The sequence below is a fragment of the Diachasma alloeum genome, unplaced genomic scaffold (genome assembly GCF_001412515.2).
Source record: "Diachasma alloeum isolate Michigan unplaced genomic scaffold, Dall2.0 Dall_scaffold_00200, whole genome shotgun sequence".
NCBI lineage: Eukaryota > Metazoa > Arthropoda > Insecta > Hymenoptera > Braconidae > Diachasma > Diachasma alloeum.
In genome coordinates this window covers 48,414-65,916 of record NW_021680365.1, presented here as the reverse complement: position 1 = coordinate 65,916, position 17,503 = coordinate 48,414, and the positions used below count along the sequence as shown (strand labels likewise).

The 17,503-nt window shown below is 39.4% G+C and overlaps 1 protein-coding gene across 1 annotated transcript in view; it reads left to right on the top strand.

Moving 5' to 3' along the window:
• Positions 1 to 17,503, top strand: part of LOC107035679 (growth factor receptor-bound protein 10-like) — a gene marked incomplete at its 3' end in the record, with an annotated part of 73,889 nt that overhangs the window by 14,750 nt on the left and 41,636 nt on the right. The window contains exons 4-6 of the mRNA XM_015253227.1: positions 3,205 to 3,335; positions 4,099 to 4,179; positions 4,348 to 4,479. Coding sequence (XP_015108713.1) covers positions 3,205 to 3,335; positions 4,099 to 4,179; positions 4,348 to 4,479 — 344 coding nt within the window. The remainder of the gene's footprint in view (positions 1 to 3,204; positions 3,336 to 4,098; positions 4,180 to 4,347; positions 4,480 to 17,503) is intronic.

The window sequence follows — 17,503 nt, the reverse complement described above, 5'->3', positions numbered from 1 at the left end:
CAAATGGAACGCTTATCATTATATTTATAAACTCCAATATCTCTTGAATTTCGTAGCTTTCGGCAGGTGTTTCAATAATGATATCAGCCACAAACAACTTATCATTTGCCAGTGTCAGTGTTGGGAGTGGAATTGAAGGCCCGTAATTTCACCAATCCTAGAGTATAACTCTTCAATGGCGATAATTCAATTAGAAAAAAGCAATGAGTGGTCAGTACCGAGGCCTGACAATGCCATTGTAAAGAGTCACATCAAAGTTGATATTTAACCAATGTTCATAGAGTAACGTATTGAGGTTTTATATCATTTCTCCGGTTACATTCCTAACCATTACGGGACTACTCGTCACAATAGATTGCTACTAATCATTCATTTTAACCACTAACCCATCATCTAAAAATTGTTGTCATTGATATTATTCACCACAAGATTTCGTTCCTTTGAGGATTTTGACCTGCATCTATTTGTGTAACCCATTTTTCCACTGAAACATTTCAGATGCTCACTCATTACTGTATCGTAATCTTCACAATAACCAACATTTATCACATGATTATACTTGAAAATGCTACCAACGCCGAAGTCATATTCATGGTCATTATTAACCAAATTAATTGCAATAGTTTGTAATTGATTCAATGATCATCTCACGCAGAAGTCCTGATAAACCTGTATAACCGCTAAGAGATTGTGATTGGCGGCAGAGTCTCGCGCATGCGCAGTCAATACGCGGGAATCGACTGAAGACAGGTGTATATATGTGCCCATAGTACTACGAGATGATGCGCATGCACGTGAGTGGAATGGCCATGATAACCGTACGAGGTGAAGCGATACTCATGGTTTCGTTTGTATGGGTGGGTTTAGTTGAAAGGAGAGAGACAAGGAGGGAGACAATAATATATCTGCACATGCGCAACAAAACAGACGCCCGGCGAGCGACGCGGTTGGGAGGGAGGCGGGGGTAGGGTAATAACGTCTCGTAGGGCATCGTCCTGGCTTCGATGTAAACATTCAGACGATAACAGTGGCACAAAGGCTAAATATGAAAGAGAGAATAAGTGGAGGTGGGAAATATAATGCTGGAGAACAAAATGGCGAATGTCGAGAATTCGAAGCCGGTTCGGGGAGGAGTTATTTTTGGGAATTCATGAGAGCGGCTGCTGGTCGATCATTCGGGATGAGAGGATTTGTTGAGGGGTTCAGTAACTGGAGATATAGTTTATGATGGAGAGGTGGATGTCTGATTCACTGGGTGAATCTAGTGGATTTGTATTGTTGAAATTGGGGGAGGGAAATACTATTGACAAACTTTTCATAAAGCATGTTTCGCAGTTTCTTCTGATGGAAAAGGGGAAATGGCGAATGTATTTAGGATTGACTCCAATTCTCACAATGGAGAATATTTTCTGTAGCCATGGGGTCCTTTTTTCAAAACGGCTGAGAGCAGAATGGAGGAAGAAGTTTTCTTTGTGTTGGGGCGAAAGATTTGAATAGGGAGAACTTTATCGGGAGAAAGTTTTTGTGTTGATGTTAGTGGAGCTTCTGGAAAGTTAGGATTGTGGTGTTTGTCATTGGGATTGAATTTCTTCTGAGCTCCTTTGCAATATGTGAAGCCTTTCAAATATTGCTGCTGTACTTGTGATGAAGTAGTGGTTGATTAGTTTTGGAATTAATGGGAAAGTTGCTATTTCAGGTATCCTCCATTGATACTATAGCCAACTTTGTCGTCGGGCGTGGAGACTTCACACCTGACATTGACCTTACGAGTTGTTACTTCGAAGTTTCAAAGTAGAAATTGGGTCTTCCAATTTACTATCAGAATTTCACGGTTCAGAGGGTGGAGTACACAGTAAAAAATCGGGATAGATTTTAGAGAGTAAACAAACCTAGAAAATGTAAAATTTCTACTGATTTTAAGTAGATTTTTCTTAAAGATCAGCCAAAGAAGTTGAAATTCTCTCTCATTTTTGCCACAAACTAGTACAATTATACTTCAATTAACCGATATTTCAATTAAGTTCAAGGAAATCTCGATTCCTGACTTCAGAACGTTGAATTCTCAAATTAAGGATATTCTCGCTCTGTATAAGTAATTATGAAATTTAGTATTATGTGATATGTCGCTCTCCGACGAGAACCGCGAATTTTCCCATTATATTCCGAGGTCGTTGTATGTTGATATTAGGTTGATCCTCAAGGACGTGAGGTATCATGGCGGATGGAGGTGGCTGAGAAGTCTTTTCTATTTTATTTTTCGGAAAAGCCTAGTATCTCGTTTTCCAACCCTTATTGTAAACCATTATTTTCTTCTGAAAGGTAATCCTCAACAAGATCGCGGCCTTGTTATGATCACCAGGATAGACTTGCATTCGACTCCACAAATAGCAGCGAAAGTCAATGTTTTGGTTGGGAGACCTCAATCCACAGCGCCCTGCGCAATCGATATTCACAAATTGGGTGTGTTGTGGTTGTCTCAGGTCAGGAAAGTCCTTGATTGTATATTTATGAAGCAGTGATACTGGTCTTATCCGAGATAGGTTCGACGCCACCAAGAATTAAGTTAGTACAGCAACCACGGTTTTAATGATCAAAAGGCTATTGTCAATCTTTGACAACTATTCTTCTTCGTAGAAACTTGGTTTATTCCGAAATCCCTAATTACTTTATTAGTTCAATTAGAATTCTCATTGATATTCCCGGAATTAATGATCATCCGTCAACGAGCGATCGTTGAAAAAAAGCCACAATAGGTTGCATGTATCACGTGAATTATGTCCGCCGCTTGCTTTTATATTTTATTTCCATGAAACTCTATCTGCATAATTGGCGTAACATTTTAATGAGGGCCTGTGGAACGCACGAGGTTTATCCCAAGTACCTGATACTCCTTTTTCAAATATTTTAGAATCCCAGACATTCAGGAATGAATCGCCATTGATTTATTCACGAGCATCGCGCGCATCCGGAGTATATTCTTGCAGAATGTACTCGAAATCAAACATGCTGCTACATCAATATATTTACCGATAATTCACCCTCTATTTGCAATTGATTAAATTCCTTTTCGAAGTTCCAGAATGAAACATCAAGTATTTGATAGTGGTATCACATGATAATTCTTGGATTATCAATTCCATGAAACGAAATATCGAATCTTATTGTATCACTGATTCTATATTTTTGCTCTTAATATTTTTTCAGAACGAACATTGGAAGATCATGAGGATATACTCGGAGTTTACAAAGAAATGGAACTCTTTGCGTCTCATCACGAAAGGAGATTCTTCTTCCAAAGAGATTTCATGAAATATGAATTATTCATCAATCCAAAGGTACGTTGAATCCCTTTTTAGAAAGTCATTTTATTGAATACATTGGTAAAATGACTGACATGATCATAAATATTTACATTCTGATGGTTCATAACAAAGCTGTTGGTCCCTCAGTAGGTAAAGTAGACCACTGTATAATTCTATTTACCGACTGAAGGTAACGTTATCAGTAGAAGATACATCAGACTTGCCGAGTGGTGATAAAGTAGACATCCATTCATTTACCATTTGTGGGCCTAACAGAAACGCATTTCAACCTAGACTGAATCTTACTTTCCTTGCCTAAATTTAAACTTATCTATCGTGGGACACATTATAAAACCAACAAATATGCACCTGTGGTAAAATATTTCAAGTCATTTATATCACCAATAAATCGTCAATCTATACAGATAGCCGATGTCAACCTCACGCTATCGGCATTTTTAATTGAACTTTTGGCAAGAATGTTGTCCTATTAATGGAGTATAATTAATTATAACCGTCAATATTGCGTCGTCAGTTAAAATTCATGCAAGTTTGATATGTTGCCTTCATCCACTCATGCTATCAACTTGAAGTGGAATGTGCAATTAAAAAGAGATTAAAAAACCATAAAGGTGTACGTTTCGCTGATGTTGTTACATTGCAATTCAAATTATGGAATCATTCTCCATACATCAATGACAATGAACTGCCACTTTAAACCCACACTAGCGCATTACAAGATGTGTCTCAACAATTACTTATAATAATACAGGTTATTTCTTATTATACGTTACAGCAATTCTTTTCACCCGATATGGTAGCACTACCCAACTTCGAGGAGAGAAATTTCATGAGCAGCTTCGAGAGTAAACTCAAAGTGAGACCAATTACATAAAGTGAATTTCTTGTTCCCTCTTCCATTTTGTTTTCATGCCCGCTTGAATAAAGTCTCGAGTGGTGAATTGATGATGGGGGAGTGAATGAGAGAACTGAATCCATTGAAATGACTCTCTTCGTAAAACAATTGTTTTCTTGAAAATTGCAGGATCACCTCATGCGAAATGATATGGAGTGTCCCATCGTGTTTAGTACTGTCTGGCTGAGGGGTGAAAATTCACATATTTGGAAGAAAACGTATATGATGCTGCAGGACAGAAAATTATACATCACGAAGAAGGTGAGTGGTTTATGATTCAAGAACTTTCATCAGTATTTTTTGTTATATATCATCGAGGGTCAATAGTAATCGCATATAACATCAGTAGAACTGAAAGCGTTGCGCATAAAAGTTATTCTCAGATGCCTTTCCATAATGGCAAAAGTATGTAAATGATGTTACTACAGTAAATAATGTTCTATGAATTGCGATTGAGGCTGTCTGAAGTGAAGTATGCTTTGTTCATACAAAACTAGGGTCGAATGGCGCCCGTCGTTATGCGAGATCGCGACTAATTAGCGCTGTAGCGCTGGGATTGATTCTTTACACAAAGGATATACATTATGGCTCATAATCAAGGGAAAATTGACTTGAAAAGTGAGGGAGCCTAGTATAATTGAAGCCTATCCATTAACCTTCGTGTTTCCAATTATAAAACAAAATCCGATTCATTGAACAGAGAAGAGTTGATTCTCTCAACTATTCATTACTACCAACCATCATCCATTCGTTATTCTCCATGAAATGAGTATTTCTAAAACACAAAACCATGACAGTGTAAATCAACAGCTGGAAATTGTCGTTTGATTGGATGTAGTTTGAATATTTCAAAAGCCTGTGAGGAAAATGTCAAGCCACTTGCAACACGCGATTGTCAATGAATAGTTCCATCACCCAGAATTGAGTCAATTTTCTCGTCTATCTCATTGATTATGAATCCATCACGTTTGAACTCTGTACTTTTTTTTCTCTCTCTCTTCTGGGCACGTACACAATTCGGTTTTCCTGTATATTTGAAACGTGAGCACGACAATTGCCATCATTTCCGATTCTCTCAGTCCTCTTGTTCACCTCTTTTCTCTGCGGCGTATGAATGTTCCATAGCGCATTTCCTCATTTCCACGTTTTCCAATCGTGTAATCTTCGTCGATTTTCCGCATGAGTTTTTGGCTAAATTGAACACGGGTTAATTACTTTTTTTTAAGGGAAGCACGAGCTGTCCCTGAAAGGAGAAAACATTCATTGATGATGAATTATCGTTGAGGCAATCGTTTCCCTTCATTAATCCAAAATGTTTGGACTCAGTATTAAACATTACCCTTTGGCGTTCGTGGCTGCAAGCATGATTTGATTGCAAATGGAAAAAAAAACATTCACTAATGACGAATCATGATTGATGGACAATTTTCCTTCGTCGATTAAAGAACATCTCTTTCAATATTAATCATGTCGTACTCAGTGTATTCTGCCTTCGGAGGATCATTCATCAGATCCCCATTCGACCTATCTTCCACCACTGGCGTTCATCTCGGAAAAACTAGTATTGTTTCACCATGTACTGTGTCGATTTATCGATGGTTGCTCAACGGAGCATGCACCGGGACTCTTAATCACTGGCAAGCGGCAATAAACCGCGCCGCACGAAATTCTCTTGTCCCGGCATTCGCAGTGCGATCCCTGAATTTACAGCCAATTGGTTACATCGCACTATTTCTCACCATCCCACCCATTCCATCACCATGAATTTAGAGCTTTTATAAGCGTTGTAATTGCAATAGCATAGAAAAGAAAATCCCTACGGTTGCTATGGAGACCCACCTGTACAATTTAACTGGTTTATATCAGCTAGATCACAGAATTGTTATTCATATCTGTCTGTATACCGGTTCATTCCCTTTTTACCCGCACGCGCGGTATGCCAATCGATAGCCAAGCTTTCGGCAAAGCACCAGCAATATTATATCGAATTGTTGGTGATAGCCCATTTTCCCTCATAGTAACGCTTGTTCCCTTCAGTTATGGCTCTCCACTTTTGATCCCAGGGCTTTTGTCGACGTATGTGGTTAAATCAAAATGAAAATTCCGGGGGGATGGTGCGCCTTGTATTAAACAGACTCAAATATTGATAGCTTCTTCACATGTATGACTTCTCATGTATTGGCAGGAGCAAATCATTGCTCTCCAGGTTAAGCAACTAGTTGTAAACATTTTATGAGAAATTCTTCAGATGAATGGTCTCCCCATGTTTCATTTCTCATTGATGATCATGGAACCGAAGGAAACAGAGGATTGAAGACTCTTCAAATTCATTGAAAGGACGCTGACCAGTCACCAATCGTACGAGTTATAAACGGCTTGGTGCTCGTATAGACTGCCCAAAGGGCCCGTTCAACCGTTTCTGATGTCTCTTTTCACCGGAATCCAGTGATTGAAGTTGGTCAAAGGACAGGAGAATAGCAAGTTTAATGAATATCGTTTCCGGGTAACATAACCCTTCTCATGTTTTATACCGCAATAATGGTTAATTATCAAACAAGATCGAGGATGATAATGGAAGACGACCGTAAATATCATTGATATATGAGTAGCAATGTAACAATACACTACAGTGAGAAATAAAATTGTTGAATGTTGGTGGAAGTAAGCAGCGGGGAAATGGTGAAACTCAAGTTTCGCGACGCAAGGAAACGGAGGGCGAGCATGCTGCTCGGCAGTATTTCAATCCTTGATAATATATAGCTCGGGGGAATGACGCTTTATTGCTGCAACGATAACTCTGAGACTCCGGTGCGGAGGGGTGAAGGAGGAGGAGGGAGGAGACTGTACGGGTCATAGTAACTGCTAAGCTACACGGGTGAACCGACGCTGGCGGCTCTGGCGATATGCAGTCGCGTGATTACTACCGAGAGAACTACCGAACGTCTTTAATCATGCTACTGTACGATTTTCAAGATTTTGTCTCGTTTAATTGCGAAATATCAGGGCCTTTCTTCTTAATGAATTTCTCGTGGAGAAGCATCGAAAGATTCATCGAAAGCTAGAATGGCTTTCGTGCAGCAAACACTCCTCCTATTGTACGAATTGCCAGTCGTCAAATTGAGTTGTGAGTAGTTTCATTCGGTGGTAAATGGATTTCATTCCCATTGAATAATGCCCGCTTCATTTCATTGGATAATGGCGTAACAAGGTGTAGCTTGATTGAGCGACGCGCTTCTATAGTGTCATCACACGAGTCGTCTAGTTAATGTCGTAATTTGGGGAAAGCTGAGTGGTGGAATGAGGTCAGCTTTTTGAGATTGGTTATTCTTATTCAAGTTTATACTGGATCGTTATGGACTGCGACCAAAGGCTTCGTGTTACTATCTCAAAGCAAGCTATCCGTCATGATAGTACTGTAATAAGGACCTCAGATAATGATTCTTATCGCAACACGTTTACATGGTTCCTCATAATTCACCGTAAATACTCGCCCCGAGGTCTCGGCAACTTTCATTTTGGACTGATCTGTGTCTACGATTTCAGAATTGGCAATAAATAGTCTTAAAAAAACATCGCGGAATATAATTTTGTTTGTTGATCAGGAACAAAGAGTCGTACATCGATCCCTTCTTATCGCGGGAAAACTGTTTTTCCCCCGAAGTTACTTTTCTTATACTTTTTTTCTAATATTTTTTCCTCTGGTTGTTGTTCCCATTCCCTTCACCAGCGAACACCAACTACGTAGAACCAGGAAAATCCATAAAATCTCATGAAAGGCCAATGGGTCTGGGGGAACATATAGCGCTGGGGATGGGGTTGTGCTCATCCCTGGTAACTGGCTGACAGCCGGTTGGCAAACAAGTATGACTGATGATCCTTGGTGCTGTGAAACGTTGATATCGATGACCACGTATATCTGCGAAGTCTAGTTGCAATATCGTACTTCATGCTCATGTTTACCACTGGAATCTTCAATCAAATGAAAAGTCATTTTCGAGGGGACGACATTATTCCTTTATTCAAATTCCAAAAACTTTCTCAGTAATGATATACATTGGGATGAACGACAACAGCATTTCATTTCCGGCCACAAATAATCGAATGCTGAATTATTTATACCAATATTTTCCCATTGACGAGAGGATATTGGAATCAACAACGAACCTTTTCATGCTTTATGATTCCGACCTAAACATCCCTTTTTTATCGAGATTTCTGTTCAATGGATTCTACTCGCGTTAAGTAGAACATCCATAATATTCAACTGGAAATATTCACACAGGGTTGTGGGGAACATCTGCGTGCTCAATTTGAGGCTCTCATTGTCCACCGTTACCATGCGTTGACCATGTGTCAGCTGTCATCATCGAGTTTGATATTCCATCCGTTGCGTTGGATACTGAATCAGCCGTCACGGCTTTCTCGCTTTCCTGTCATAGTGAAAATCAGGAAACACTTGAGATATTGGGCAATGCTAACCGGAAAGTCATTCCCGTGTGATTGGAAATTATGATCAACCGCACCAATGTGGAGAGGGGAAGAATATTGCAGAGGGAAGGGTGTGCTGCTGTTCCCGAAACTTGAATTAATCAAAATTGAATGATTTCCTTCGATTTTTGCCCTCGATAATCAATTGATGTAGGCATATTGCTTTCTTTCATCCGAATTTATCATCAAGTTCGAAACGAAAATCGTTATTCAGGAGCGGAACTTTGAAAAGGGAAGAGGAAGTGCTCTTTTCATGAAACTTAAATTGATGCTCTGTAGCTCCTGTTCGTCATATGCAAAAGTTAAACCGAACTTCGTAAATTTTCATTGGAAGCGATCAATGAAAACGGTCTGCAAAGTAGGGGCTAATCATTTGGCTTTAAAATGCGATGAATATTATTCGTTCAATACTTTCTTTAGTCAAAATGTTGAAACCTACATGCAACTTTCGAACCTATTCATAGAAATTGGGTTCCATTGAGGAATCTGATGATGACTTATCGGAGCAATCATTAGGAAGCGAAAAACATGAAATGAATTGAATGAAATGTAATGAAAATTATTGTAACGCCTTGAGAATATAAACCGACTCAGAATTCTATAAAGTCTGCCGTTGAAATTGTCATTCTGAATATAAAACTTCCCGTATATTGGAATTGTCGTCACTTTTCATTGAGAGCAATCAATGAGACCGGTTTGCAAAACAAGGACTAATCATCATTTGCCTTTCAAACCTGATGAATCTCCCGTCATTGAATGCTCTTTCAGCCAAATGTCGAAACCTTCACGCAACCTCTGATTGCATTCATCAAATTCCAAAATCTGGCAGCTGTTGATATCGACAAGTTCATCATATCCGAACCTCTCAGCCAATGAGAGGACAATGAGCCGGATTTCTCAAACGTATACACTAGTGGTACGATTCCAACCCCCGGCGTTCCATTGTGCCAGACAGCTGACAATGGCACGCGCAATGAGCGATACTTGGTGCATAATGCGAGACTCACTCTCTGTGATGTGCCTCGTGCTGTAGCGCAGCTGGTTCACGACACCCCAAAGGGTTAGCCTTTCTCTTGCCACTGGCTCTTTCTCTCCGTCTCTCTCTCTCTCTTTCTCGTTCGCTTCTATTCCCCATAAATACATTCAAAACTACCAGCACAAGCGGGTGACGAGCCATCCATTACTCCAACATAACCTCAAGTTTCGGGAGAACTGGGTGTTGAGCAAACTTTTCCAGTGAAATTGCTCTACACTTGTACATCTCTCTTCTGTTGTTAAGTCGTCTGACAACATGCAGCTGAACATGAGAACTAGCCACCAAACTAAACTGATGTATCGTAAAGTTTCAGGGGATTGATTATGGGAAAAGCTTTCGCATGACTTTTACCATCTTCCGATCTTACACGATATGTGATATCCAATGGATGACTATGATAATAAAAATTTGGCTTCACTCCAGGGAATAATATCTTCGATACTCGCCATTTCCCCGGATTTACAGTTGATATTCATCCCTGGTTTTCAATTATTGACCGGTAACTCTGGCAATATCGCCGGGTAAAGACGAATTTTCAGCGGAAGGGGAGTATATTCAACAGTAAAAAATCCTCTTTCGTTTCTCGCTTTATTGTGTTCACAATCTCTACATTTACTAGCTATGTAATCCGAGCGCAGTTACATTAGATAAATTATGAGTGAGTCTTGGCAAGTTCTTCGAGGAAATGAAAATTCAATGATCCTCCATCACATGGAGAAGTCCGGGGAAAGTTATGGTACTGGTCTTTGTCGTTTTGTTGTTTATTCCGGGTAAAATTGTCAAGGCTCTTTGAGGATTCTACGAGGCTAATGAAATTTTACTGTGCTGTCTGGGAATTTTCACTATTCTTCACAAAATGATGGTAAAAAAATCATATTTTGTGAGCAGTTCAGTGGTAATTGTTGAGAGAATGATATTAAATTCTATTTAATGTATTTGAAAATGGAAAAAATCGTAAAATTTCACATTTTAGTAAGAATTCAATGCAGATGACAATTTTTCGACAGGAAAAAGACGAGAATTCTGCAACTTACTTGAATATTTAATACAAATATAAATATTCAATACAAATATAAATATTCAATACCAAATTATACAGAATTTTCCTGATTTCTATAAATTTTCAGGAAATAATTCAACTGATATTGACAGTTTTTATTGATTTTGTCCTCAAATGGCTGGGGAATATTATAAACATTATCTATGAAAAACACGCGGACACTCGTAAGGAAAACCTGTTTTCTAGGGATATACCTTAAAATAAAAACTTTGAGGTTCTTAAATTGACATTCTTGTCTGTTCAAATTATCTTCATTATGATGTCACATCACAACTAGCCCCTTCCCCACTTCGTCGCGAATTGTCACGAAATACAGAATCTCCTCCGCTTCTCAATCGTAACGCAAGATTAGAATTCCCCCAACTGATATTAAGAAAAATATGATGCTTACATTAGTTAAGGTTCGCATATAATATCAAAACTTAAAAATAATATAATTAATAATCTAAATGTCCGATTGATGATGCCATAACCAAATAATCATCAATCTTCCTAACTAAATCATTGATTGAAAAAATAACTCGGAATTAATATATTCAATTGATGATTAATTTAGGAAATTCAAAATTTAAAATACTATTAAACAATTGACTAGTTGGAAATTTAACAGTAATTCTCATTTATGATTGTGGCTATCTCTACCGTGATGCTGGAAGCCAAAAGCTGTTTTTCTCAATGACCCAATAATATTCTCACAGTCCTTCTCTGAAAAGACTGAATCGGGAAGAAGAAACAGTGCGAGAAACAAGACGAATTACAAACTAATTACAGGGGTATCAAAATGACTAGTTGGTTGCGTATAAATCATTGTTATTAATAGGCGCTTGCACGCGCTGTCAATTAGGCAAATCCCATCGTATCGCCAGACAACGGCGTCCGCTGTCAGTGGAAATCCAACTCGTACCAACTCCAGAGCCTCTGTGGTTAGAAGTCTATGACATACCAGAGTTCCATTAGCTAAATTATGGTGGGTCTCCCGTGTGCACCCACACCTACTCCTGTACTGGGAGTGGCATTCATAGTTACAAACTTTTCACCATGACTGCACAAGTTGCAGAATGACATGATTATATTTGGACGATTGTGAGGATAATTTTATTACAAAGTGTAATATAATGCCTTAGTGCATTATACACTGGGGAATTTTACAGGTTTTGAACATTTCTGTCTGGGATTCACTCTGAAAATCCGTTTCTCGAGTGATGCCTCAGATTTTCGGTTGGAGTTTGAATGAGACTCTTGTGTGAATCCTAAATACATCATTTTGCGAATCCAGCGGAATTTAACGTGTTCTTTGTTCGGTGGACGCTGTTTCGGCGAGGGAATATTTTATCAACCAAGCGGGAACTAGTGATACTGAAAATCAGTGCAGTCGCTTGAACGCCAGGTTTCGGGGGAAATTAAGGGTGGAGTATGCTTCAGAGGCTCTTTTGGGCAGTCGTGCGGAAGGGACCGAAGGGCTTGCGACAGTACTGTGGCGCTTTTTAAATTTTCAGTCTCGATGATTTTCTATTTATAGAATGACGCGGAATCATTCTAGAGGGCTTTCAGGTTCTCGATTAATGAGATGTTTGTAATTTTTTACCGAGTTTTTCCGTAAAAAAATTTCGGAAAGAGCATTTCGCACAACTTTTACGTTTTGTCGAGTAATTTTTCCTGAAGTTTTACTCTGTGTAGACGTAAATTGAATTTCCGAATAGTTTATCCGAAGTTTCCAAACAGATGATGATTCCAGACACTGTCTTATCCCGGCTCGTTATGATCTTGAGGGCTCAGTGGATTTCTGCGATGTAGCACGTACACTCGTAATATGTCCCGTCACAATTTACTATTAGGGAGACATATTCCGACTGCTGCGAATTGTGTATCAGCGTACACACATGCAAGCATAATACGTGGGTCTCAAGTTTCTCGATGTACTGATACCGCTAACATAGCGATGGGGACTCGAGTGGGGTTATGTATAAACAGTGGTATTACATGAGGTGATGGGGTGCGTAGACAGTGGATGGATTAGTGTGAGATCAAGCCTGAGATTTGTTTGTGAGGAAAAAACAGTGCGCTTCTGTACTAGAGAAAGTAGTGTCTGAAATTGAGATGGTTTTGTCCCCTTTATAAGATGTTTCTTTCCCGAAATTCAAATCATTTTTGTGTCTCTAATGGAGACAGCAAGAATAATTAATGAATGATTTGTTGAAACGAATTATAAGAATCCTATAAAGCATAATAGATTCAAAAATCCCGAGAACATTTATTTTTCTTTGACCACCCGAGTCGAATAATTGGACCTGACAAGTTCTACAGAATTTGAATTAATTCAATTCTCTTTTGTTTGTTAGGCGGGCTTCATGAAAATTTGACGCAAGCCGATTGTACTCATGAAAACCGCCTTACTTTTTCCATTCGTTCGAGACACTGCGCATCCTTTTTTTCAGAAAACATATTAAAACCGCTAAATCAGTGGCAAATACGTAAAACGAAGACGTATAACCTTCCACATAACTGCAATATACAAAGGATCATGTACCCGGGGGCGTTTACATTAGTCCGTCCATCAGTCATCTTGCCAGAGGCAAGATTAATAGTCATGGCCGATGCAAACCAGTGAATGCAAAACACTGCTACGACATTCAGCAATTACACTTGTTCTCTCCGCATCCTTATCGTCCCCATCTCACCACGAAAATTAATCCCTAAACATTTTCTCAGTCGACCAATTGAATCAGCAAGAGCTGAAAACCTAATGATACCGTGACGCAATTCCCATGCATATGTCGACCTCTCGTTTGTTCTTCGTCTTCTTGAAAGAAAAAAAAACCATTTTATGCCAACAGACGGGAGATCCGGTGAATATGATACGTTGAATTACATCTTGCTAGATCGAAACACGAGAGAGTTAGCGGATGAGTGATGGAATCAGCTTGGTTAATCTGATCATTCGTAAGCCGACAATTTCCTTCGGTCGTTCTCTGCAAAATAATAGTTTTACTCGGATAAATAATACCCACAGGGGGGGACGGCAGGAGGGGGGGGGGAGAGGCGAGTTGAGTTATCTTAATTTCGATCGAGAGAATGAAGAAATAAAGAGTCTTGAGGTTTCATTGCAATTGTATAATAAGGAACTTATTTCAGGGACATGTTAGCCAGAGCTGAATCTATCGCGTGCGAGTGAGGATTGAGGTGTCTCTACTGCTGGCTTAATCCACCTCGTGTCTCATGATCACGCTCACGTACGTGACATTATCGCGTGTCCATTCAAGAATACTGCGAGGGGATTAGAAATATAAATGCTGATGGGGATTTTGCGGAGGGAAAAATTTGCTCTCTGGATAAGCTGGATAAATAAATTTTATTGGTTATCGGGGGGACTATTAATTTGATAATTGATGGGGATATTTATTCAGGAAATACGTGGGGAGAGCAGTCGGGGACGTTTCGCTGGGGAGGGGGGAATTTTTTTTTCTGGTGATGATCGGTGATTCTGGTAATCATTATTCTGATTAATGTAGAGGGCTGGAAGGTTTTGACTGGAATTTCGGGTAGATTATTTGAATGTTTTTAGGTAGTGACAGTTGCATTGGGATTGTTAGGATCTGAATATTTATAATGTTATGAAATAATGAAGGGAGCCGAGTTGAATTTTTTGAGGTGAAAATTCTGGGAAATGACGGCTGAATTGGGAATTCTCGTCTTCGTGATGCTAAAAAAATTGGATTTTCAACTGACAGTGAAATTGAAAATTTCGTGATTTTCTTGCCTTTGAATCGAATTCAATATCGTGTTCCCGAAAAATTGAACTAAAGCTAAGTCAAACTAGTCAACTATCTATGAAATCTCAAATTTTTATCTACATATCTATCTATCTAAAAATAGCACATTCCAACCTCTGAGATTAAAATTAATTACCCCGCCGCAAAAAATCAGAAATTTTGGATTTGACGAATATTTTGAACAGGCCAATTTCTGAAAAGAATCATCTCAATGGGGATACGATGGCTTCCATACCTTCAACAATGTTTTAATTAGCATACAAACTTTATTTCAAGTGAAAATAACAAAACAAAGAATAATTAAATAGAGAAATAGTTGAATGCAGCCGAAGCCCCTAATTTCTGGACGACTGGGGCATATTTTTTTTCATTTATTACATGTCGATCAATAGAAAAAATGATCACATGATTATCTCCACGCGTAATATTCTTGAAAGGTGAAATAATCGGTACAATTTTCATTTTATTATTTACGAAGTATTCAACGCAATTGGAACTCGTCCAGAAACTCACCCCCGTCCGGAAATTGAGCTGTTTACCCTACCATTCTTCCACTCGGAAGCAAAAATAGGGAAAAACCGTGAGAAATTGGCCGACAACTGCGTACGCCAGGTACGTGAATAATGGTCTTCGTGATAATGGATCGTTGATTTTCGGATGAGTTAAATTGAAACAGCAAACAGGCGTGGTGGCTTCACGAAAATTGTCGATGAGAAGGCGGGCACAACGTCAGACAGTGCCCCCCCCCCCATGAAAAAAACGGTTTTTAGGAGTGTTTCGCAGATAAATAGAGACATAAAGTACTCATACCATGGATAGGAGGAGATGGATTGGGGTGGCAGGACAATTTGCTGTTTGTCATCAATTTAAAGTGACGTCTATACACTATTGTCACGAACCAACTGTGCAATTCTGCGGTTCCAGCTTGAATAGTTACGTGAAAATATTCACTTGCACAATGAATTTATCAAATGTGTTTATTCCGTCATGATGTACATGGAGATTCAGTGTAAATGCAGTTACAAATGCATACACTGTCACTTGCGTCACAGAATTTAATCACAAATCCCTGGAAGTGACACAGGCCGGGGGGGGGGGGAATTTCCACTGGTTTGCCCGTTTGAAATCCGTCGGACTGCTTCAGCTTTTGTAGGGACATTTAATTATGAATTCAGACACTAGAGCGAACTGATTCCGGGGAGGCCCATTCGCACTCGTCTCGGTATACCAGGCACGACAAGAATCTCCTCGACGTTCTCCGGGTTTTTTTTGTGATGAGCCCATTGGTATAGGTAGACAATTCGGAGAATTACCATTTTGCCAAAGGTGAGATGTTCCATGAAGAAGTCATAAAGATGGTGTTGATAGATTACGTCGGGCAAGGTTGGAGGTGCATTCTTTATGATGTTTATCGTTGTTTCCTCTTCTCGTGAGATCTCTGAGTATGATTGAGTATGGAATCTTTGATGTATGGAATAATTATGTGGGTTGTTTTTTTGGGCGAAATTTTATTGTGGAGTTGTAACGTGACATTGGCTGAGTCAAGTCCATGGAGTTGATGCCATTTTGAAGATATGTTCGCTAGCTTGAAAATGAGACCAGGTTCGTCCAAATGACATCGTCCAGTCAGCAGATATTGAAGACTGTAAAATATCAGGTTTTTGTTCACATCGTGAATTTTGCTTTCTTGGTTTGTGGAAGGGATATCGATTCGTGTAACTTTATTCGTACAACAGATAAATACGTACCTTTCATAGGTTTTCCTTCAATTGCGACCCATTTACTTGTGTAACTCAGTTTTTCCACTCGAGTATATGAAGTCTACATCATTGATCGTGAAAGTTGTCTGCAACATGTCAACATCAAGTTTGTATGGTATTCTGAACGCCGTGGCTACTCGCACTACCACACGCAGCGTGTCGCACGCAAAATTCTAAGAGAATTAGAATTTAGAGAGAAAAAATTTCCGCTTCACTCAGCCGGGAATCGAACCCGGGTCTCCCAGATACGCGCCGGGCACTCTTACCGACTAAGCTACCGGGAACCACAGAAATTCACTCTCAAACTCACCTCATACACCGCCTAACCTTCTTTAGGCATTAAAGAATTCTAAGAGAATTAGAATTTAGAGAGAAAAAATTTCCGCACGCTGCGTGTGACACGCAGAAATTCATATAAGGATCGGCCAGTAGTACAATACGCAACGTGTCAACCTATCATCCTTAGAATCATCTGCACTATATTTCGAGACCCGCTCCTGCATTCGGGCCCAAAAAAAACATTCACATCTTGTCTGACATCTCTGCTATGAACTCTGAAACCACAGTTCAAATATTTCATTTTTTATTTGCGTATGGTCGCCTAAAATTGATGTGGACGTGACCCTTACACTGACTTACGTCTAGTAAAATTGATGTGGTCGTGATCCTTACACTGACCCTTGTGACCCTTAATTTTAGAGTCTTAATTTCGAATACCAAATTTTCATCACCAAAAGTCGATTTGGATTTTTATAATATAGAAAGATATAATATTCACTCCTGTCTATGTACATATTTTAAAAATATGTTCCTTTCATACGTTTTCCTTCAATCGGTCTCCCCCATTCCATTGTGCAACTCAGTTTTTCTACACAATTACGTGAAGTCTACATCATCGGTCGTAAAAGCCGTCTGCAAAATGTCTATGTCGTAGACACATCAGCCTTTTACTCTGCTCTGTAGCTTCATTTTTCATCGGCTGTCCTGTCGCGTCTATTTATAATAATAATCGCGTTGTCTCCCCCCTTTGCGTGAGCTTTTCACAACAGAAAACCGGGTTTTTTGCTCGTTACTCACATATTGAAAAGGAATACACGCGTCGAGATGACATATTCTCGATTTTGAAAATACCCTCGTCGCTTATCATTTCTGAATAATGGGGGGGGGGGGG